Genomic DNA, 24,576 nt, shown 5'->3' on the forward strand with positions numbered 1-24,576 from the left:
ATGTATATATATATATATATATATATATAAGTAAAAATAAATACAAATATAAAAAAACAAGATTTAAAAATAAATATATAAATAGATTTAAATATCAATCAAATAAAAACCCTCTGCTCACATTTATTTTCATATCCATATTTTATTTTTTGTGTTTAATTTTTTAATTGTATTTTTTTATATCCATTTTTATTTTCACTTTTATTTATTTATTATTTATTCATTTATTTTTAATTTTGGTAGTTTTGGTCCTCTGTAGTTATGACCACCCATAGCCATGTGAATATATAATCACATTATTATTACAAATGTACATCAAATTGATGGGTAGGTGTAATGTTTAGCTTATTTTTTTAAAGGATTGATAGCAAAGATGTTTGAAATAAGTCATTTGTATCAATGAAGACAATTTACAATTCGGTGCAAATTTACTTTGGTTGGCCACATGAATTTATTTTGACCTTTGAGCCTTACGTTTCAAAAGTAAGCCCTGTCAGAAATAAGTGTTGTACTTGTGCCAAAGCTTGATGGTGCATGTATGAAAGCTGCCATTTGGCATTTGCAACTTTATGCGTAACTTTCAGTTGATATATTTATCATTGAGAAAAACTTTAATCGAGATGCAAAAGAAGAACAATGTTGTGCAAAGATTTTTTTATTTTTTTATTTTTTTTTAATGCAATGAAATCCTATTTGAGTGTATTTTAAACATTGCGTTAATCAGACAGTAGTTGTCTTTCTGGACTCCTCTTTCTGGATTAAATGAGCGTGTTATTGTTCGCAGGCCACGCTGTACAGGGGGGGCTACAGTAGATTCACCCCTTATTAAAGACACTACATTTCCCAGGAGGTCTTGCAGCAAGTGAACCTGAAAGCGCTCCATCTGTTGTTGTGAAAGTGGACTGCACCCAGCTTGGACTCAACCACACCAAGTTCCCATCCCAGAGACGTCCCATGTTTTCTTATATCCACAGAAATAGAGGAATGCTGTATCAAAGACTGATGGGTGGCCTTTACGTTCAAAAGAGGAAGAAAAAAAAAAAGAGGCAAAAATAGCCACCTCCCCTTATTGCACGGCTGTATTATAGTCCCCCCTTCTCAGTCCTTCCGCATTGAGCAGCACAAGACTTGCGATGGAGCCCAGATGTTCTTCCAAAGGCTGTTTCCGTTTACCTTTCAATCTTTTTGTCAGACATTTTTGAGAATGACATGCACGTCGTTCAAGCTCAACTGTGGCAGTAGGACGCTAGAAAAAGCTCTCTGATGGATTGTGACTGTCAATGAGAGGATTCCCATTCTCGGCGTGCGCCAGCGGGCAGAGAGACTGAACGTGGCAGCTGGGAGAGACGACTGAAAGCTGAGGGAGGCTTACTAGCACGGGTCCTTACCTCACATTTTCTCACTATACAGTACAGAACAGGTGAACCTTTAAATTATGATATGCAAATAAATTAGTTTAGAGTCAAGTTACCAAATTTATAATCATTGCAGTTATTTTCCCTATTGTAGGGTTATTTTTATTTTATTTTTATTTTTTGGCGTCTTTGTCGTCAGCTACACTTTGCTAGGTAGGTTTTGGCCCAGCGTGTTCTCACCCAAAATTTGGTAGGATATAGTTTAAAAAAATAAAAATTAAAAAACACTGTTTAGATGACAGAAAATCTTACTAACTCTCTCTTTCCTCAATTAATGACCATGATATGGTTTAGTGACTTAACTTGTATTAGGGATAAGGCTTATACTGCATTATATTAAGTTTAAACAAACAACTAATTCAGATATGTATAATAAAAAAAAAAATGTACATTTGCAAATGTATCAAATTATTGTTGCTCCACTCTGAGAGACAGCAACAACTCACTAACTCCACTCTATAAATGTTAGCGTTACAGATGCCATGATATTTGTTGTGGTCATAATGAAGGTAGTTACTTACAAACACCTAACGGTGCCGTCTGAAGGCAGAGAGGAGGCGTTATTAATTTTTTCTGTTTAATTGGATGCGGCGTCTTGGAGGTTACTATTTGACAAAATAAACGAGCTGTAAAGGGATATTCTTTTTTTGAAAAGCAACTCAGAACTTTCAAGCAAGTTCCATTTTTGCTTCTACTAATTAGTCCATTTTTGTATGAGATCCTACTAAATCCTCATTAGAATATGCTGAGGCCTTAGGAACCCAAAATCTGCCAAGTAATATTTTGCCTCTTGGCCATATACTACAGTACGCTCCTCCTGCACAGAATGTGCATGTGCCACGACACACACAAAGTGCAACACTACGCTGACGGCACTATTTTCAGTAAATTCTGTGTTTTATTTTTTTTTTTTGCTTTGAATTTCCGATTTCAAATCTTCTCCATGTAGAAATTAGATTCTTCCCTCAGGCACCATAATTGAGCAACTCCAACACTGATTAAGTCTTCCTGAAAAAACAAAATGGGTAGTAGAGTGAGAGAGAGTGATTCTGTCAAGTTAATGAAAAAACATATTTAAATGCAAAACACCTTACTATTGTGCATATTTCTATACTATTGTATTCTATATTTCCAAATGTGGCATTTTTGGCTTTTTGTTTTTGTTCCAAAGATTTGTAGAAAGCACATTTTTTGGAATATATGTATAAATATATTATCTTTGTTAATGTCATAATCCTATTGCTGACTTTATTTACTTTGTGTTCTTTTTATATCCGCAAGTGTTGTTCCTCCTAAAAGGTGCAAGTTAAATTTCAAGGGTTTTTTTGTTTTGTTTTTGTTTTTTGAGTGAAAATATTGAGAAAATCATACCAAGAGGAGAACTAAAGGTATGCATGTAACACTAGCAGACTGTTGTTGTTTATGGGATTATTTAGCATGATATTTGACCATACATTACAATATAGCGAATGTTATTTTCCTTATGTCCACATTTTCAGGTGACCTGAATGAGTTGGTCGAAAGCACTACGTTGATTGAATTCCATGTCGCATTTTGTAAAGCAGACTGAACATTTCAAGTGAGCAAATCTGCACACATCAGGTTGTTTTAAATTGTGTGTGTGAAACCTGGCAGATTTCTTGTATTATGTTTTGTTTTTTGTTTTTTTATGAGCTGCTCATAAAAATTGTCATATCATTATTAAATGTCTCCCGCTACAGAATGTGCGCAGGACTAAACACAAACAGACAAAAAACAAAAAAACAAAAAAAGGACTAGCCAAAGATGCTAACAAGTCCTCAGCACATTCTAGTTAACTAACTGCAAAATGTTCTCAAATGGGGTCAGTCAAGGCATGGACAAACCAGCATGAGTGATTACTTGTCAAAGTCTATAACACAAAAAAAAAAAAGTTTTGCATGAAACTTGTCTTTTGTATTTGACATCTGAGACATTTGCAGCTTTCCTAAATGAACGAAGGCCCTGACCGATGACAGTCAGGATCTATTGAATGGATACTAGCATGTGATAGCCTGGAGGAAAGAAAAAATATGGCAGCTTGATTTAGTCATGGTTCTCCCGCCACTCTATTCTAGAAACAATTGAAAGTGGATCCTCGTCATGGTTGCTTTACGCTCTCAAACCTTCAAACCCAGCCCCCCTTTGACTGCCATTGGTTTTGTTTTGTTATTGACTGTCCATTTAAAATGTTTTATATAAAATTGTTTTGTTGTGATATGGCTATGATGTCTTTACTTATTTATTTATTCATTTATTGAATTCAAGCAAAAAGTATAAGGAAGTGACTGCAGCCTGGATCACATTAAACTCTTCATGCAAGGTGTCAGGCCTCTCAGTAAACAAACACAAATGACTGACTGGATGTTTTGTTTTTTTCATTTTATTTATTTATTTTATTTGAAACGCTTATTTTAAAAAGGGAACATGTAGCCTCGGCATATGAGGGCAATGGGGTATATGTCACAGAAGAGGCGGGACTGTTTTTGCACATCAGCTTTGATTTCGGTTCCCGTCCGCGACGTGTGAGCCGCGTCCCAATACTTGTGCTTCCGACTTTGTGCCTCTCGGTTGCGTGTTCCCGTCGACGGGTGCGAGTGTGTAGTGTGTCAGCCAGTTGTCCGAAGCACTTCGGAGAGCTGAGACGCCCTGCACGCGCCCGCCCATCGACGCGAGCACGCGGTTGGGGGGCGCAGGGGTGGGAGATGCGAGTGTTGGAACGCGGCCCATACGTCGCAACCCGGAACAGGAATCAAAGCGGTTGTGCACAAACACGGAAGTCGGAAGTCCCGCTTCTTCCGTGGCATACTTTATTTGATGTTGATTCGGTCGAATAATAATAAAAAACTTTATCGAGTACAGTTGACCTCAAAAGTATGAGTCATTGTTTAATAATATCTCTATTATTGCTCATTTTCTCCTTGTGAATTCTCCATGGTATCTCGATTAATCTCAAATTTGACTCCCTCTATGTCGCTTATTTCTCCCAGTGAATTTTAGGAGAAATGCAGTACTTGAAACAAAAGAAAATGAGACCGAGGTGAGATCCTCAAATTTGTTGATAACCATATTCATGGAGGTTCATTTATGTTCACACGTGTGTGGTGGTTAAGCGTGTTCAAACGTGCCTTTAAAACGACAATGCATGTTTGGTATTCATGGCAACACAAACAATATTGACCACTGGGGGGCAGCAGACACATTCAAAACACCCATTTGGTTTGTGTTGAAGACAACAGTGGCATGGTTAGACATCCAGTACTTGTGTTCAACTTTATTATAATTATTTTAATAGATGTATCTCTAAGCTTTTTTCGGCATCAATGTATTGAGTAGTGCAATCATAGTCATACAATAAAAAGGCACTTGCACTTGTTATTTGGAGACATTTATTGACAGTTCTGTTCAACTGTAACTCCCATTCCTACGGATGAGACTACAAGTTGCCGTTCGCAGTTCATAAAAATAAAAATATATGTCTTCCACAAATAGCTGTACAATAAGAAGGGGGGGGGGGGGGGGGGTAAAGGCTAGGCGAGGATGGGCAGCGGGGGCTGGTAGTGCTTATGAAAGTGCAAAGTGGCCCTCAGGTGAAGCATATTTAATCATGTTTGCATGGTTATAAATAGTTTAAGATCTTTGTGCCTAACACCAGAACGATATCAGGTCATGTGGGACAAGTGGTGATGGGGAAAATGGAGAGCAGGTGCGAGGTATAGAGCGCCGAGATGAGGCTTGAGGAGGCCTTCTTCTATACGATTCCGTATTTGGCCAGGTCACTGAGTTCCATGTCACCAAAGGCTTCCCAAGGGCAAATCACCGTGATGTCTGTGCCCAGACCCTCCATGCCGGGGATGTCGTCTCCGAATCTGTGTGGACACGCAGGCGTCACGTCACAGGTACGCGCACACTCACAAACGATCCACTTAAGTGTACTCACCCCTTCTGGCCGGGTTTCGGGGCTTTGCTCTTGAAGGTGCGAGTGGTCCTCTGCTTGAACTTGGGGGGTGCCTTCTTGTCGGCGGGGGTTGCAACTGCTGTGTCTGCCATTGTGATTTTCTGGAAGCACAATTTAAGAGGCGCTAAATCTCTTTTTCTTCTCAGGCTTTGATGACCTCACCTGCAGATTAAGTCTTAAATGTGTGTTACACAAACGGCTTTGTCTATTTTAGCACTTGACCGGCTTTTAAGATTACTTCTCAAGTGAGAGATTATACAAATCAGCACCAGATAATCTCCAGTTTATTAAAGTGCTTTAAAGATAAAGTTGAGTTGAGTTTAGCTACAAGTCAGAATCATAAGTGTAATCAAGTGGTAGCAAGTTTACAGACCATCCAAATGATCAAATACAACAAAATATATGACACCTCTTTGCTCTCTTTCACCAGCTGTGGAGTGATTTGACAATTGAGATTGTTAATATCACTAACATTAATGTCATTTGTGCAATACATTTAGAAAACAATATAAACTTGTAGCTCACAATTTTTTTGTATGGATAAATTATAAGGAAACCTTGAGAATGTCTGATGAAAATTATGCAAAGAAGTAGACAAAAACTTAAGGGATTTTTTTCTCCTATCCTATTTACGCCACGTAAATTACAATGTGTTCAATAAAAATGAGAATATATGATTTAAAACTTGGTTGAAATACATTAAAATAGAAAAAAAATGAACGAAAACAAAAAAACATACAATTCCATAGAACCAATTTTACAATTTTTACTTTAAAATTAAATAAATTAAAACTGGCAAAACTCAGTGCAAGCACATTTTTCATCTACTCCCATGTGTCATCAGTAATTTATTAATTTATTTTTATTGCTCTTGAATATTTTTGTTGCTAACAAACTACTGCCTATGCCCATTTGTAAAATTATATAAATGAGTGAAAATGTGTATATGTACAGTAGTTGATTTACAATGTGAGCACCTAAATTTCAGGTTGGGAGCCACTGTGCTCTTTGTAAAATAAAAATAATAAAATAGTCTGAAGTCCTGTCTTAAAATAATAGTTATTTATATCAATATGTATGTAAACAATAATTTTAAATTAAACGGTGTACAAAACAAAGCCAAATCAGTTTTATAACACATTCCCTGCCAGCCCAGCAGAAATGCATCATTTGACGTCTTTTTCCGTCAATGGCAGTGTATGAGATAAAAGCAAAGGGCAAATAAGTTAAATTATATATGATTCAATCAATAAATAAATATTTTTTTCTGCTATTGTAACAATCTCAAAGTCCAAATGTCAGCGAATGGAGTTTTCTGTATCGTAAAGGAAGAAGGTTGAGTTCTTACCAGTTGGTGCTGAGTGTCTTGCTTGTTCTCGTGTCGTCACTTTGCCTTTCAGTGCCGTTTGTTCTCCTGGCGTCTCTTTTATACGCTAACTGCTAATCCCTCTTACACAGGTACACGTCCATCTCCGTGGTCACAAACAACATGGTCGCTAATTGGACTCAGTGCTATTTTAGTGGTCAGAACAAGTGAGAAGATTGAATGTTACATAAGGAAGCACGCATGACTCAGGAATAACACTAAACATAGCTGTTGTTTTTTTGTTTTTTGTTTTGTTTTTTTTGGGGGGGGTATAGGATAGTATTACTTTTAGCTAGAAAGTACAGAATAGAGATCATGTACACTCACTCAAAAAAACAAAACAAAACAAAAAAACATGTTGACCTACACATTACAATTACACTATGCAGCTTTTAACGCTAATCACTTTCATTAGTATGTCCGTTGGGAAAATTCTCTCATGTCATCTAGCATTAGGGAATTGCTTTAATGCAGACTCTTTCGTTTTCAGTGAGCTATCATGTTATCATTTCGAAGCAGAATATGGAATTTCAAACTTTTTACCCGCATCAATCACTCACCTGCATACAACCACTAAATTGCTAAAACATTCTTTCAACAGCCTTTCTAAGACTGCAAACTATTTTTTTAAACTGTCCAGTCAATAAATAATGCATTTACTGCAACGATATGTAACTCTTAATTAAGTGTATGTGTAGTTTTTTTGTTTTTTTGTTTTTTGTCTAAACTTGGTGACAGAAAAAATGTTCAAACAATAAGTTTTATGTCGTTGAATGCTCAACATGAATCCTCCTGATGTGCTTTTTAGCTTTTGTTTAGGTCCACTGGTCAAGACCTGACTGAGCTGCTAACTTGGAGGTTTTAATAGGATTGGGATTTATCTAAATGAGTCAGTGTAAAACATTTTTAAGTGTGGACTTCTCGGTCCAAATACTAATAATACCACAACCCCTTTGAAGAACAACAAACCACAGTTGCTAATTTCAACTTAAATCAGTGATGAATAAAATTAGAAATAAAACAAAAGTACGTTATACTAGTGTCCTTCCATCCATCTTAAATAACGCTTGTTGTCCGTCCATACTGTAAACATTCCAATTTGTCATGTGTCCTGGACTTGCTGCGTCAGGAACAGGCTTCGCTTCGGGATTACTAATAGACAGCAAGAAGGCGAACTTGACGGCGTTATAGGTTATGTAAGGGCCACGTGAAAAATATCTGCGGCTTAATTGACTGTAATCCAAAAAGCTGAGCTTTACCTGCATTACATCATGACCTTTTCTCGCTTGCTAACCTCACGGAAAACTCGTGTGTGCCAGCCTGTTCAGCAGTCTTAACTATATATGCAAGTAAAGCACAGATATGTTGAAAAAAATCATCTGATGATTTATGGAAGGAACTTCTCCTTAGAGATATAATGTTATAGACTACATAATAACGGTATTAATTAACCACAGTTTGTTTTGTTTTGTTTTTGTTTTTGTGTTGTTTTTTGTTTTTTTGGTACAACTCACTGCAGAAAGTATTTTGTTACCTTGCAATGAAAATCATGTACAATATCTCAAAATTCTCTATATTTTTCAAAACAGCATTTTAGAAATGGTTCTTCTGATTAAAGTATTTTTTTAAATACATTTTATAATTAATTTTAGGGGGAAGTGCTAAATTAATGCACAAATATTACATGACTTAGGTGAATCTTATTTTTTTCCAAGAACAAAAGGTGTATTTTTTTTAATTAATTTTTTTTTTAAATTCAGACTTTCTTCCCTTGTTAAACTTTGACATCACGTTAATATCATAATGTGAGTTTATCTTGGAAAAATGTTTGTTGCCATAACATTGCAACTTTTCATACTATTGCCTTTGATTTTGTGAACTTTGAGGTAAACGTATGCTGTTTTAAATACACAACATGAAATTCTTCATTGTTTTAGAGTTGACAGTAAACTTCAACTGGGAGTGGCATTAATCATTTGAAACCTTTTTTTTTTTAATTAAGTATTCTTTCAAATCTGCCAAACTGCTGCTTGTTTGGAAGCAAGATGAGTTCACTGCCACCATACAGCACATGAATCTCCAATTTTTACTCGTATGTCAAATTAAAAAAAAATCATCCGAATGGCCTGGTGCCTGCGGGTAATCCCTGACTCCAACGTTGTTTATTTCAAGACATGATGTCACAACAAGCAAATTATGTAAGAGATTAGCATCTATATGGGTGGCCTTGGTTCCTTTCAGCTTCTTACCATGTTTTTGTTGGTCAACAAACGCATGTTTACTGCAGTTAAGTAGCAACAGCAGTCGTAGTAAGACTGTTTATGACTACAAACTAAACAAGTGGATGATTTATCCTTAAAGTGGTTGTTTTTCTTCAACGCAGCTGTTTTGCCGATCTGCGTTCAACCACACCCAGTTCCACTCCCCCCCCCCCCCCCCCCCCCCCCCCCCCCCCCCGAGTACATCAAGCACGATCAAGTTTGTTTTTGCTTTATTACAACATGCATCCATGGTTCTGGGAACCAATACTATAATTAAGGGAAGGCATGTTTATGTGTAGGCAGCATAAAAAAAAATAAAAAAAAAGTCTTCATCAGGTGTGGAATCTAGTTGAAAGCATCACATTTGTGCCCGGAATTCTGATTAATATGGCCTTTGTGGAATAAAAATTATGCATATTTATCCATTCATTTTCATCTATCTCAGGAAGCTGAAATTGTATCCACCACTGCCCCCCGCTGGTAACTGAAATTGACGTTAAAGTGCCCTCACGCTTCCGTAAGGGTTCGTCAAAACTCTTCTCTAACAGTTTTTTCTTGTTGCAAAGAAATTTTTAACATGAACAAAATTTCCTTGCAACAACAAAAAAACATTACAACTATAACACAAAACAAATAAGACAATATTTAGCTAACACTGGTGTTTTTGATTGACATCATAAGTAAAGTAACTTGTGCAATTTGGCCAACAATCTGATTGAGTCACACTCCTGTCTTACGACGACACGTACTCCAATGTCCCCGCACCCAAACTTATCAGGACCAGCTGGCTGGTTCCCAAGAAAGCTCCTATCAAAACACACCACCACCAGTGGCAACCGCAGCAGCAGTAGCCACGAGGTAACACTTCGAGTCAAAAGGCTGCAAAGGTTTTGAAAAACTAACTGGACCTCTGAAAATACAGAAAAAAATGCTGATTGGGCTCTTCTTCGTCCTGGTGTCTTGCGTCGCTGCTAAAGAGAAAGGTAAGTTTGATAAGCTATTATATGTAAAAAAAATTTAACCAGATTTTTTTTTTTAAACATTTTTACCACTGCTGGTAAATTAACACAACAATAACTGATTTAGAAGTGTTCATGTTTTTGTCACGTTTCATGTACACACCTATTTACTCTCCAGCTAGCTAATACGCAGCCGAGGCGTTGAGGGGGTCCGGTTTGGTGTCCTCAGCATTGCATCTCTGCTTTCTGCAGATGATGTGGTGCTGTTGGCTTCATCAAGCTCCAACTCTCACTGGAGCGGTTCACAGCCGAGTGTGACGCGTTTGGGATGAAGATCAGCACCTCCAAATCCGAGACCATGGTCCTCAGTCGGAAAAGGGTGGCGAGATCCTGCCCCAAGTGGAGGAGTTCAAGTATCTTGGTGTCTTGTTCTCGAGTGAGGGCAGGATGGAGCGGGAGATCGACAGGCGGATCGGTGCAGCGTCTGCAGTGATGCGGACTCTGTATCGGTCCGCTGTGGTGAAGAAAGAGCTGAGCCAAAAGGCAAAGCTCCCAATTTACCAGTCGATCTACGTTCCGACCCTCATCTATGGCCACGAGCTGTGGGTCGTGACCGAAAGAACAAGATCCCGGATACAAGCGGCCGAAATAAGTTTCCTCCGCAGGGTGTCCGGGCTCTCCCTTAGAAATAGTGTGAAAATCTCGGTCATCCGGGAGGGACTCAGAGTCGAGCCGCTGCTCCTCCGCGTTGAGAGGAGCCAGCTGAGGTGGCTCGGGCATCTGGTTCGGATGCCTCCTGGACGCCTCCCTGGGGAGGTGTTCCGGGCATGTCCCACCGGCGGGAGGCCCCGGGGACGACTCAGGACACGCTGGAGAGACTATGTCTCTCAGCTGGCCTGGGAATGCATTGGGATCCCGCCGGCGGAGCTGGTTGAAGTGGCTGGGGAGAGGGAAGTCTGGTTTTCCCTCCTGAAGCTGCTGCCCCCGCGACCCGACCTCAGATAAGCGGTAGAAGATGGATGGATGGATGGATGGATGGATGGATGATCAGTAAATATACACTTTCCTGGAGACAAACACGTCAGTCACCTTTGAAACCTAAATTCTAAAATTTTCTCCATGAAATTATAGTACTTTATTCCTAATAGTCTGTTTCAACTCGCACCTTTTTAATCTTCAAAAAAAAAAGAAAAAAAAAAGGTTTACAGTATTGACAAAACAATAGCATCACCACGTGGCTTATATAACAAAATTTGTGCTTTTTTTTTTTTTTTTTCTCCTCCTCAGATGTAATGCTACCTACGTTAAATGACACCAAAGCTGCAGAGGCCTTCATCAACTCTGCGGAAGTGGTGGTGATTGGATTCCTGGAGGTCAGTAAAACCAGACGGACATTTTAACATATAAAACAATTTCATGAGTCATTGTATTACACCGTCTTTCATGCGGCAAACCAGACATAGAAGAGCCAAATTCCGAGACGCCGAGAACTCCAAACTTTAAGCCGTTTGTTTGCATGTCTGATGGCGAATATGCTTGAAAGAGGGACGGCATGCGCCTTGCCAAGTTGCCCCGCCTTTGGCATGACTGCAGTGAGGTCAGAGGTTGACTGCTTGTCTGATAGATTGCGCGCCCTCTGGCTGTCCTCTGCATGCGGGGGACGACGGTCGGCCACTTGACAGGAAGTCCACATGTGAAGGCTTGTGGGTGAAGCTCTGTTAAGTCCCTGGTAAACAACAGTAACGAGGGTTCAAGAGAATAACAAAATCGCTTGTACCCATGTATGAACTCATATTTTTATTGCCTTCCCTGAGGATTTAAAACAAATTCCCAGAGAGTGTGTAATAGTACCTCCAAAATAGCTACCATTTATTGTCTGCGTTTATTCCTGCTTTTTTTTTTTCTTCCTTGCTTTCTGTTACGACCACGTTCACGTTGCATTTTTCTTTTTGGTTTCGAGAGGAAAAAAAAACTTAACAGACTTCGACGGGCTTTGACAGTTTAAGTGTGTCCAGAAATTCTCTCGTCGCCCGTCCATTTTTACATTCAGTGTGTGGGAATGAAATGAGTATTCCAGATGTATGTAAAAAAATTTTTTTTAAATCTACCTTTATGAATGTAGCGATAATTTTAAACAACCAACCAATTAGAATATAAAGTAAAACTTTTTCCATACTTCATCTTTTCACTTCCTATTGAATGACATGGAATTAGTAAAAAAAAAAAAAAAAGTACAATATGTATATTATTAACCTAATCAGTGTTGTGCTAAAATTCATAATAATTTAATGTAATTGAATTCATACGTCTGCCTGTGTAAACAATATTGCACAGCTTCCTAAATACAAATGTATGTTATACTTTATTGTGCGTAAGGCTTTATTTCATGTTTCCTTGTTTAATTTCTCCTTGAAGGGTTCAGTATGTATATATGAAACAGTTGTATGCATATATGTATGTGTATGTGCAATTGTGCATGTTTGTACTGCAGGGCTGGACTGGCCATCTGGCACATAGGGCAGATGCCCGGCGGGCCAGCCTCATTTGGGGTCAATGCGGTTATTTTTAATTATTATTTTCCTAATTTTACCCAAAGACTGCCATAATTTACAGGGACCATTCTGTTAATCCATTTCAAATATAGATAGCAAACTGAAACATCATCAATAAACAGGACTACAGGTTAGGCAAGAGTTGGGCTGGGCAGGGATGGCGGGCCTAAGTCTTTTTTTTTTTTTTTTGTGCCAGGCCAGCCCTTATGCATGTGTATACAGTATATGTACACTATTAACTGTGTTTACAGACTGTATATATATTTTAAATAAATTTTTAGGGAGAAGAGAGTCACAGCTACAAAGAGCTTGTGGCGGCAGCAAAGCGGGTGGATTCAGTCTCAGTGGCCGTTTGTGGTGTGAAAGAGGTGTGGGCTGACTATGGCATTAAATCAGACACCATCACTCTTTTCAGAAAGGTACCATCACAGATGCACTATTGTTCAGTGTACCATATGTTAATGACGATGATGATGATGATGATGCTCAAGTATGTGTTGCGTCCAGGCCGATAACCATCAAGAGAACCTCGTAATTGCCGAGGCTGAGAAGATCAAGACCGACGGTCTTGTGAACTTCATCACTGTGAACGAGGTCCGCTACATGACAGAATACAACCAAGTGGTGGGTCCACCTGCAAAGTTTTTTTTTTACTACTTTTCACTTTCCATAATATTGCATTCTCTCCTCAGACAGCTGTGGGCCTCTTCAACTCCGAGGTGAAGACACACCTGCTGCTCTTTGCCAACAAGGGGCGCAAAGAATATAATGAGCTCAAGGAGAAGTTGGCGGCTTTGGCTCCAGAGTTCACTGACAAGGTAAGAATCAAGAGAAGAGACAGTGTTGACTTTCATTTTGTATTTTTGAAACAATTTTCCCTTCAGAAAATGCTGTAATGAAAATAATCTTTTCCAGGGTAAAATATTTGCCATTATAAAATATTTACTACTATTATTAAAAGTCTTGTTTTAAGCAACACTTTAATATTCATACAAGGATAAAAAGAAGCAAAAAAAAATCCTACTAAGAAACAAACCAAACTGTCTTGAAGTTCTTGTTCGTGCTCATCAATGGTGCTGAAGATTCCAACTTCCGCTCTCTGCGCTACTTTGGACTCAAATCTGGGGACCTCCCACGTGTCGGAATGTACGATGGGGACTCGGATATGAAGTGGCTGCTGCCCGAGGGAGACATTTCAACTGAGCGTGTGCGAGACTTCTGCAACTCTTTCCTGCGAGGGGAACTGAAGGTGAGAAACGGTTACAAATAAAGTCAAACGTTGTAAAGTTCAACCTGCTAGTTAAGTTCCCCTTAAATATTTTTAAGCAATATGTAAATATAAAGTACCATATTTTATGGACTATATTATCTTAGAGCATACACTGCATCACTCTGACCATTCAGAAACCCAGAGCATTGCAGTGCCTCTAAAATGTAGTACCAGAGATCTGCTTCCCTTTTTTTTTTTTTTTTTTTATAATTTCATTTGGAAAATGGCAAATACTTTTAGAACATTACTTGCTTTAGCACCCTCTAGAGGTGTGCATCTCTGCAATAAAAGATGATTCAATACAAATCTCGATACATGGGGTACATTACGATTCAAGGATGATACCTGTTCAAGTGGAGTCATTCAACTTGCCTGGATTGGCAGGCAACCAATTCAGGGTGTACCCCACCTACTGCCTGAAGCCAGCTGGGATAGGCCCCAGCAACCCCTGCGACTCTTGTGAGGAAAAGCGGTTAAGAAAATGGATGGAATCATTCAATTTGGTTTGATTCAGTGGAATTAGGATTCAATGGTGTAGTATGGTAAGGCTTTAGCTTTTGTCAGTGTTTATGAATATCTACAAGGGCTCCGGACCGCATTTTGTCCCTTAAATTTGAGACAGTTGGGAGTACATTTTTCATCCACTTGCGCAAGTGTAAGTAGTTTAAATCTACCCCTTATTTATTTATTATCCATTGATCCATTTTCTTGACTGCTTATTCCTCACCTGTTTTCTAGCTTTGGTCATGTGACATTCACAAGCTGAGCTGTGATTGGTTAATGAGCCCTTGTGATGTCATTTTCAGTTGACAGCGAGTTGCAAAATGTGTTTTTAAAGGTACTAATGGTACATGAAAAATAATGAAAATATCAGATTTATTATAGGCAAAATATTAATGTTTGACTGCCAAAAATGGCTAAATAAGTAAAGTATTCCTTTAATCAATCTAGACTACTTATCCCTGAATTTTTAGCGTAGCTTAATTTCGGACAATTCCAGCCATCTAGCTATGTCTGAACAGGTTTTCTGCACAAATGGAGTACAATTCCCACCAACCAGAAGTGTGGAAATTGTTCTAAATGCAAAGGTGAAGACAATGCCTGATGTCCATGTTCATGCTCACAAAATTCTATGACAAGCTGTGTCAGAAAAGTTCCAGGAAAAGTTCTTCTCAGCCCAGAACTGTCGGATGCTCAGTGCATTTTCATGGTGAAGCAGTCATGAACTGTCCTTCCACAATTCTTGCCTCATCTCACACACTGAAGTCAATGCCGTAGATATCTTTTGAGACTTTTAAGGATGATTGTCTGCCTGCATTGAAGGACAGAACTTTTATGACACATCTCGTATTTATCCCAGTGAGTAACATGAGCTACCTCTTATTGACTGTATTTGATAACAATCATGTTAAATTGTGGGTAATAATGACATTTTTTCTGTACTTTTCAGGAGGTGAAACAGGCTGGCGAAGAGCCCAAAACAGAGCTCTAATGCTGTTAAAAAGATGTGAATCAATGTTATTGTTGTAAAGCGAATTCAATAAAAACAATAAACATTCTCCTGGTGAGTCTTCTTTGTTGCCAACAGCGCGGGAACCTTTGCGACATCCACAGCTGCACGTCGACTCGTTGTGTGTCTTGTTTTGTTTTGTCTGTTTATGCCAGCGAGAGGCCGTCTGCGGTCTGCTTTGCTGACCGCGTGTCGGCGGCCACAAGCTGCAGACGGGCTGGCACGCTTTGTCAGTCTGTCCACAAATGTCACAGTCGTGACCACAACACAACCGCCTCAGTGAGTGACACACAGCAGAGCAGGAAGACACAGGATGCTCTAGACAGTGGTCAAAGGTCATCCCCATGTTACTTTAGAATAAAGTCAACGTACATAAAATGAAACACATCATTTTGGAGCGAAAATAGCATCCATCCATTCAGTTTATATACTGTTATAGTCAGGGTTGGGGAATCCAGAAGGAAAAACCCTGAAACTAGTTTGGCTTTGGCTTCTACTCAACAGGTGGAGACGAGCTCGTTTACCTGCTAGTTGAGTCGAAGCACCTGTGGCTAAAGCCAATTTGTGGCATGGTTTTTACTTTCTGGACCTGGATTCCCAAACCCTCATTACTGTATAAACATATCAACATTAATATACCATCAATTTTTAGATACAATTATATAATTGTACATACGTTTATATACCATTCCTTTTCTATGTTATTATATAATAGTACGTACATTTATATACACCATTCAATTGATATGCTATTATTTAGTAAATAATATATATATATATATATATATATATATGTATATATGATCTACCATAATGGTACGTATATTTATGTACAATTCACCTTATATGTCGGTTATATAATGGTATGTACATTTATACACCACTGATTTTATAAACTATTATCGAATGATGTGCACATTTTCCATTCAGTTGTATGCAATGGTACGGGCAATTATATATCTTTCATTTTATATACCATAATGGTACGTACATTTATGTACAATTCATTTCATATGCCGTTACATAATAGTACGTACATTTATATACCACTGATTTTATAAGCTATTATCTAATGGTATGCACATTTTCCATTCATTTTATATACTGTTATATAATAGTACATTTATGTACAATTCATTTTATATGCTGTTATATAATGGTACATACAGTTATATACCATTCATTGTCTATGCTACAGAACATCATGCATGACAACAGTTGTGAGTTCCTAAATTCAGTGCGACTTTAAAAGTGTATTTTTCCCCGAAAGTTTTCGTCGCATTCCAAATTGTTCGTCCTCAGGAGCGTTGGACTTTAGAGGCTCCCCAGTACTAAGATGAGTGTTTAGTAATTATACTGAAAAAAAAAAAAATGCCAAAAATGAAAAGCACATAGGATGCAGACACTGTGAGAGAAAACATTTGGGATGGTCCCAGCAGTGTCCACTCGAGCGAGAAGGGAATTTCAAGGTCCAGACAGAGATCAACATACTGTAATTGTCGGTGCCGTCCTGCCAAGCCCAAGCATCCGGTGGAATTGGGAAACCCTGACAGGTGGCATCCAGACAGTCTTGGATGGAGTTTGCATTTGGTCAAAGTGACATAACACAAACTGTTTTATTTCACAAAGAGGCGAAGATAATTGGAATGCTCCACTTTCTAAGATGTGAGTCACAACTGAATCCGACAACAGTGAAACTGAGCTTGTCTTCACTTAATACTAATATAGGCAAGATTTGATTAATTATATTTGAATAAATGTTCAAAATTATCATACCTAAACTAACCAAATGGTCCATACAGAATTATTTAAAAATAAACATTATTGCAATCACATGAGCCTCTATTTTTTATTTATTTATTTTTTTAACCCTGCCACCATGAAAAAAAAACTTACATGTATTTTATTGTCTCACACCAAATGTTTCATTTATCGTTCTAAAAATCACTCATATGAATGAATGGATATGATCTAATGATTTATGGTTCATTTTATTGTTTAAGATCAGTATGTATTTCACATATTGATTATTTTTTGCTGTTTTTATTCAAAAGGGGGAAAGCAATATCAAATTACAAGTATTATACTAGGAATTGAACATATTTATTTATCATTTTATTAAATAATAAATATGTACTGTATAGCTATAAATCCTAGTCATGGATTTGGTTTACTTATTTTTGTTGTGACTGTATAGTCATTTAATAAAAATGTATAGTTTCCACTCAATAAAAAAATAAATAAATACAACAGGAGGGCTTTTTTTTTTATAACCAGAAAATCATGTGATATGTTTTGATACACAGTAATATGTACTATATACTTAAACTACTTTATATTAAAAATACTTAAAATACTTTTTGCATTGATATGAAAAATCTCATTTTTAAAATGCATGTATGAAGGCTTTGCATGTAGGTGAGTATGCACTTTACATTTTTAAATAATAAATAATAAATATTTTTTAAGCCAGTTTTAGTGCTTATTTAGCTTATAGTGCCTCGAACAATTATTTTCAAGAGTGGCTTTTTTTTTTTTTTAGAGAAAAACACTTTCTCTGAGTAACTCGTACTGTAATTATCATCTAAGAACTGCTTCAAACATCAAAGCGTATGTAGGGATGGAAGAATGTTGATTTGTTGTGATTGTATTGTATTGGTGTTAATGTTTTATGTTATGCTTGTTTTTTTGTGTGTTTTGTAAAGCGCTTTGTGACAGTTCAGGCTGTTTGAAAGCACTATATAAATAAACTTGAGTTGAGTTGAGTTGAGTTGAGTTGAGTTGATTTGAGTATTTGTGCAATACATTTGTCTTTATAGTGCCAGCCTTTGGAATGTGCTTCTATATGGGTCAAACATTTTGGTTTGTTTGTTTTGCACAAGCTGTTCAAAAGTGACCACTTTAATATGCCGTCTTGAAATCCGCTCACTAGTCACATTAGCACTAGTTGTGCTTTTACAGTGTTTACTTTAAAATAAAATATTACCTAATACAATTTGGTATGTTGATCAAGTAGCAGCACCATATTGAGAGCTATATAAACACCCTTTCTGTCATCAATTCCCCCAAATGTCTTCAATATCAGATGTGGGTATTTGAACAGGGGGCGGCACGGTAGTCGAGTGGTTAGCACGTCCGCTTCCCAGTTCTGAGGTCTCCGGTTCGAGTCCAGGCTCGGACCTTCCTGGGTGGAGTTTGCATGTTTTCCCCGTGCCTGCGTGGGTCTTCTCTGGGTACTCTGGTCTCCTCCCACATTCCAAAGACATGCATGGCAGGTTAATTGGGCGCTCCGAATTGTCCCTAGGTGTGCTTGTGCTTGTGAGTGTGGATGGTTGTTCGTCTCTGTGTGCCCTGCGATTGGTTGGCAACCAGTCCAGGGTGTCCCCCGCCTACTGCCCAGAGCCAGCTGAGATAGGCGCCAGCAGCCCCCGCGACCCTTGTGAGGAATAAGCGGTCAAGAAAATGGATGGATGGATGGATGGTATTTGAACAGGGCTGTGTCGACTTTTTTTCATAGCCACTGTAGCTTCCATTCACCTCCTTTGTAAATAGATTTATTGGCTGTGTTGTGTTAACAGAAATTAATACATTTACTACTTTTGCTGTTGTTGTTGTGTGAATAAGTTTGCCAATGGGTTCCCTTTCCTTGAACCCCCCAAAAGTCATGTCCTATTGTCTGTCTGGCTTCAACCTCAAAGAACGAAGCTCGCCGTAGACAATGTGAGAAGTTTGCGGGAATTGTTTTGTGAACTGCCTCCACACAATAAAACAACCACAAGGCTAGACATTGAAATTACACGGCTTATCGTCCAAGACAAATGCCCGACACCAGGAATAACGCTAGACTATAGGAACAAGCGCATCAAGGTCAGACTGCACTAGTAGTTACATCATAAAATGTTTGCATTTTACCAACGTTTGATTGCTGATGCAGTAAAGTTCAGATTAGCTGTTTTTTCTCTGAAGCAACCCACAACTGCATCCAAACGTGTCCGAAACCGCATGCATATCACCATATAGCAACACATCGTCCTTCCTTATATTTAGCTGCCTGTAAGCGCGCGGCATTTGTCCGTCGGGCCACCGCTTCGTGTTGCCAAGCGTCGGTCGGCCCGTGCCAGATTCTGCCGTCCCGAAATAGCGTTCGCCCGCGGCTGTGGCGGGACGCTGGAGCACTCTAATTAAGTCTGTCGCATAATGAGCCCGACCGCTACTCCGTGTCACTCGATTAGAAGCTTGTGGCGCGCTCGCACTGTAGTTTGGGGTTTGTGGGGGTGGGATATAGCATGTGGGGCAAAAGGAGCGCAGTAAGATGATAGCAATGGCACAAAATGGCAACGCAGGACTCTGCACAAGCAACACTTCTATTAAAATCCAATCACATACCAGAAATATTCCAATTTAAAATGTTCATGTGTTATTTTGAATCTTGTGACAAAGACAGATAATTAAAATGATGAAAATGCATTTGGCTATCATTAGATGGAGAGACGACGGAAACCTCTGTACTTTCTGTACTCTGCACAAACTGTTCCAGAATACTTCTGGGCCTGCCTGTTATGTTCTGAAGTTGGATCCCAAAAACGCAGACACAAATAAGATTTTAACTCTTTGTTCGCATAACATTGAGAGGTGTAGAACAAACTTGACTAGACAAGAATCACGACACGCTAAGCTAACTTGGGCTGTGGAGGTGCACATCGGAACAGAGGTAATAATCCGACAAAACACACACTTCTGATTGGCTGTTGACCAGATAAAGAGATTAAAGATTCCTGACATCACATAGCTTCTGACATCACATATCTTAAGACCAGTTGAAACTAGATGCTGGTTACATCAGTTCAAAACAGACACTTGACTTCACGGTCATGACCCAAACATAACCCTTGCATGACAGTAAACATAACCCTTACATGACCCTAGTCATGACAGTAAGCATAACCCTTGCATGACCCTCAAAAAAACAAACAAAAACAAACAAAAAAACTGAACCATTGGCATCATGAGGAGATGATTTGGGGGGGGGGGGGGGGGGACTGGCAATTATTTTAAGAGGGTGATGATTAGTTTTTTCAAAGTTGTTCTTTTATTTCACTTTTATCATTCATTTTCTGTTAACTCATTAGTTTAGTATTTTTTTCTTAATCTCCTATATTTAAGTGATATCATTAACATCAAAGTCATCATCATCATCTTCATTATCATCAATCAGTTGGGACAGGTTGCATTTTTAACCAAAAAAATGGAGTGGAAAAAAACAATGAAAATGTTTTTTTATTTACGGGACCTTTTTTCAAACTGCACATGACAATCATATAAAAAAAAAATATCCAAATTGTTCAATTAGATTGTAAAGATTTGAGTCTTATTTGCTGTGACCAATGTGTTGACTTTCAGGGAGCATGTGAAGCGATTATATAACTTTAAGTGCGATTTGATGGGGAAACGTGAAGAACTCCAACTTAAAAGCAGGCCAAGAACTTTTCAGGTTGAGTGAGAGCGTGCTTTGGGGTGACTGAATTCTTTGGAGCGGGTCCCGGGCCCGAGTGGGAGTTTTTTGTGGCAGCCTCCTTTTGACAAGTGCAAGAGGAGATGTTGACATGTGATCTTCCAGCCAATCAGAGGGTCTCCTCACTGTGTGACAAGAGTATAAAATGGATCTGGCTTCAGGGGGATGGAAGCAGAAGCAACCAGCACATCCGAAGGACCAACCGAAGAAGTCAAACTTCAACCCCAAAACAACATGAAGACTCTCAGCCTTCTCGTCATCTGCGCTCTCCTCTCAGCTTGCTGGGCCACAGGAGGTAAGGAGCGTTTCGGGAACGTCAGCGTCCGTGCTCGGAGCGAACTTTGCTCATCTCTTCTATTTTACGTCCTTTTCAATAAGTTGTCGAGTCTCACGATGACCACTCGAACGGCGGCGATGTGGGTGACCACGCCGACAACGGCGACAACGGCGACAACGGCGACGGCGGCCAAAACGCCGACTCCTCGGCGTCCGACTCTTCCGACTCATCCTCAGACTCGTCCGATTCGGACTCGGACTCCGACTCTGATTCCGACTCTGACTCCGACTCTGATTCTGACTCCAACTCTGACTCCAATTCTTCCTCCTCTTCATCTGAGTCAGACAGCACTGAAGGTAAGCCATCGATACAAGCAGAATGTGTATGATTGACACCAAAAATGATAGCTTAAAATGTAAAAAAAAAAAATAAAAAAAAAAAAAATTAAAAAAAAGTCTCAGCCCATAAAAATAAAAACAAAACTCAAACAAAAGTATTACTATATTTATATTAGTCACAGCTTTTAGCACTAATTTTCTATTAAACAGAACTTTGGTGCCATCTTATGGCAACTTAGATAATTTCATAACAAACACGAAAACATTAAATAGGTGAATTTTTAATAACAAAGTCCAATGTGAGGATCTAGAGCAGTGGTGTCAAAGTCCGGTCCTTGAGGACCTGAGTCCTGCATGTTTTTGAGGTTTCCCCACGTTCAACACAGCTGATTCATATTTAAGCTAATCAGCAATCTCTGCAGGAGCCTGATAATGATCCTGATCATTGAATCAGGTGTGTTGAAGTAGAGAAACCTCGCAAACATGCAGGACTAGTCAGGCCCTCGAGGAATTGATGATGATCCTCAACTCACTTCAACATAGTTCCTTGGCCCTAATATTATACAAAATTGAGCCAAAGCTTAATTTTATATTACACTGGATACAAAAACAAAGAAAAGATGAGTTTTTCAGCGAATAATAAGAGGATGGATTCCAACCCAAATGCAACCTGCAACTGGATAAATCCACAAATGGCAAATCATTAATACGCGCTCCCACTAAGGGAAAAGCGAACGCTTACATAAATGATACTTTCCACGTGACATATACATCAAACCTCTGCGCCCTTCTAGGAAATGACTCCCAAGACTCTCACGTGGTCATGAAGCGAGACGTGGCTTCCGTTTTGCTGAGGACGAGACGCCAAGCCCCCCTCTCCTTTTACCAGATGGAGCGGTACGAGTTGTTTTTTTTTTTGTTTTTTGTTTTTTTTAAATAATATTGGTTAGTTGTATAGCAATACTCTTCAATAACGCTATTGTTTTCGTTCGGGTGCAGCCTGAGAGAGGTGTGTGAGCTGAACACGGGCTGCGACGAGATGGCAGAGACGCAGGGGATCGTGGCGGCCTACACGGCCTACTACGGACCCCCTCCCTTCTAAGCGCTCCCGCGCACACGTCACCTGCATCTCCCCTCAACAAGAGGCAGACAAACACATTCCGTCTTTTGACCCCGTTGTGATTATACAGACGGAGGTCACAAACTTTTGCACAAGCGACGTCCACAGAGGTGCACATACATATGTTGAAATGTTTCCTCACACCACCCCCACCCCAACTTCGAATAACACGATGAATGGTGCTAAAAGTGTATTTGAATGATTGTATTGATTATATTTATGCCATGCTTCAGCAGCGGTTATAGTAATGAGCTCTTAGGTGTACTTTAGTGTTAGTTGCTGTGTACAGAGTGTGTGAATTGTGCGTGAATTATCTGCTATGGCTGTAACCACACGTTGCCTCTGGATTTCAAGGAAATAAATTATTTTATTTGTCCAACAATGACTTCAAGTGTTTTTTTTGTTTTGTTTTTAATGATGGAAATCCTTTAAAATATTATTTTGAGGTCACTACTGAAAATTGTGACATCCAGTTTAAGGTCTATGTACTAGTATACTAGCATGTGATTCAGTGCACTCGTAGAATGACGCACAAGTAGAACAACAATGTCTTACTGTTATAAAGCTTTCTGAATAGTAGTCTAGGATAACTTTGGCATACTGGTAGCATTCTAACATGTTAGTAGTTGACATCTGCATACTACTGGTCTTTCTAGAACTGGTAATACTGTAATGTCGCGACTCACTACTAGTAACGTACGTTGTTTCTTTGCCAAAGTTGTCCTACGAGTAAATTTTGTTCTAACCACTAGATGCCAGTGTTGAGCAGTTAGATTGGATTGGGTTTTTCTCCTACTGTACTAGTAGTCTGTACTGTATGCTTCACCAATACTAAGTTCTGATATGATACAAATAATTAACTTTGCTATCAGTATTAGATCAAGACAGTATATTAATTTGATTTTATTTTATAACTGACTCTCATTAAGCTTATTCATTGTAACTACAGGCATGAGGAGACTATACAATTGAACAAATTAATGATTTTCACATGCAACATGTTCTCCGGATAAAATAATTTAATTAAGTGGGGAAATAGATTGTTATCACAAAAAGGAAAAAAAGTTAGCACCCATTCGTGCAGCAAGATGATTCATTTAACAACCTGCAAATGGTTCTTTTTTAAAATTGCTATTAGTTCACAGTTGCTTTTATTTTGAATAAATCAAATTATATATAATTACGGAATATTAGATTAAATAGTTCTAAAACTTTTGTGTTTTTGGGGGGCATGTTACTATAGTCTAATATATACTTCGACGAATACCACTAGTTGTATGTATTTTAAAATATTTTACTTTATTTATGTCTTCCCAAGAGATGTCTGCAGTCACGTTCCAACTACTGGAACAGCAGAGTTCAAGAGTGCCCTCTACTGGACAGTCAAAATTATGAGCCCTAATCTAACAACTACAAGTGCACACATATGAAAGCTTTAAAAAAAAAAAAAAAAAAAAAAAAAAAATACGACCATGTCCATCAGATGCATTTTGACACTTTAAAAAAAGTTGAATTATGACAAGAGATAAGATTAGCATGTTCTTTAGAAGCTCATTTATTTCTCACCTGAACAAAGTTAACCTGTGCACACCTGTTGTTACACACTCAATCAAAGTCGCACGTGCGGCGGTCTTATCAAGTGAAAAGAAAAGACCACCATGCAAAGTCCAGTGTGTGCGGGCACTTCCCACAAGTGATGTTCAACATTTCTGAGTAGCCTACAGTACGTGATTGTAGTCTCAACGATTGTATTCGTGTTGACAAAAGGCAGTCCCGAATGTCATTTAACTTTTTGTAATTGCACATTGTGACCAGCAGGGGGCTTGCATATTGGTTACTGGGGTTGTGTGGACACACGGTTCTCACTATCTTACTATAAAATTATTTTGTTAGTGATGAAAGTCTTTTTAAAGCATGGACAGACTCTAGTGGATTACGAACAACTTAATGACAGTAAATGTAAGCCATGACTCACAGCAAACTACACGATATTGCACATGCACATTGTTCCACAACGTGA

At 38.7% G+C, this 24,576-nt stretch overlaps 4 protein-coding genes across 7 annotated transcripts in view; 3 read left to right on the forward strand and 1 right to left on the reverse strand.

Moving 5' to 3' along the window:
- Nucleotides 1–3,651, forward strand: part of rbfox2 (RNA binding fox-1 homolog 2) — a 42,227-nt gene extending 38,576 nt beyond the window's left edge. For all 4 annotated transcript variants that reach the window (XM_077523767.1, XM_077523766.1, XM_077523765.1 and 1 more), the window contains one exon: nt 785–3,651. In XM_077523767.1, the coding sequence (XP_077379893.1) occupies nt 785–829 (45 nt within the window). In that variant the 3' untranslated portion in view covers nt 830–3,651. The remainder of the gene's footprint in view (nt 1–784) is intronic.
- A 1,154-nt stretch (nt 3,652–4,805) lies between these two features.
- On the reverse strand, nt 4,806–6,885 carry LOC144021298 (retinal cone rhodopsin-sensitive cGMP 3',5'-cyclic phosphodiesterase subunit gamma-like). The gene is made up of 3 exons (XM_077525461.1): nt 6,740–6,885; nt 5,374–5,492; nt 4,806–5,302 (listed from the first exon to the last, which is right to left on the reverse strand). Exons 2-3 carry the CDS (start codon nt 5,481–5,483, stop codon nt 5,185–5,187), a joined length of 228 nt encoding a protein of 75 aa, XP_077381587.1. The 5' UTR covers nt 5,484–5,492; nt 6,740–6,885; the 3' UTR covers nt 4,806–5,184.
- A 2,778-nt stretch (nt 6,886–9,663) lies between these two features.
- erp27 (endoplasmic reticulum protein 27) lies at nt 9,664–15,334 on the forward strand. The gene is made up of 7 exons (XM_077524660.1): nt 9,664–10,001; nt 11,265–11,350; nt 12,811–12,948; nt 13,037–13,153; nt 13,222–13,347; nt 13,581–13,778; nt 15,250–15,334. The coding sequence occupies exons 1-7, from the start codon at nt 9,947–9,949 to the stop codon at nt 15,289–15,291; spliced, it is 762 nt and encodes a 253-aa protein (XP_077380786.1). The 5' UTR covers nt 9,664–9,946; the 3' UTR covers nt 15,292–15,334.
- A 5,632-nt stretch (nt 15,335–20,966) lies between these two features.
- On the forward strand, nt 20,967–22,904 carry bglapl (bone gamma-carboxyglutamate (gla) protein, like). The gene is given in 5 exon segments (XM_077524661.1): nt 20,967–20,997; nt 21,000–21,116; nt 21,200–21,454; nt 22,231–22,333; nt 22,436–22,904. Coding segments are annotated over 5 exon segments (609 nt in total). The 3' UTR covers nt 22,539–22,904.
- The last annotated feature ends 1,672 nt before the right edge of the window (nt 22,905–24,576 follow it).

Source organism: Festucalex cinctus, chromosome 6 (genome assembly GCF_051991245.1).
Source record: "Festucalex cinctus isolate MCC-2025b chromosome 6, RoL_Fcin_1.0, whole genome shotgun sequence".
In the NCBI taxonomy this organism is placed as follows: domain Eukaryota; kingdom Metazoa; phylum Chordata; class Actinopteri; order Syngnathiformes; family Syngnathidae; genus Festucalex; species Festucalex cinctus.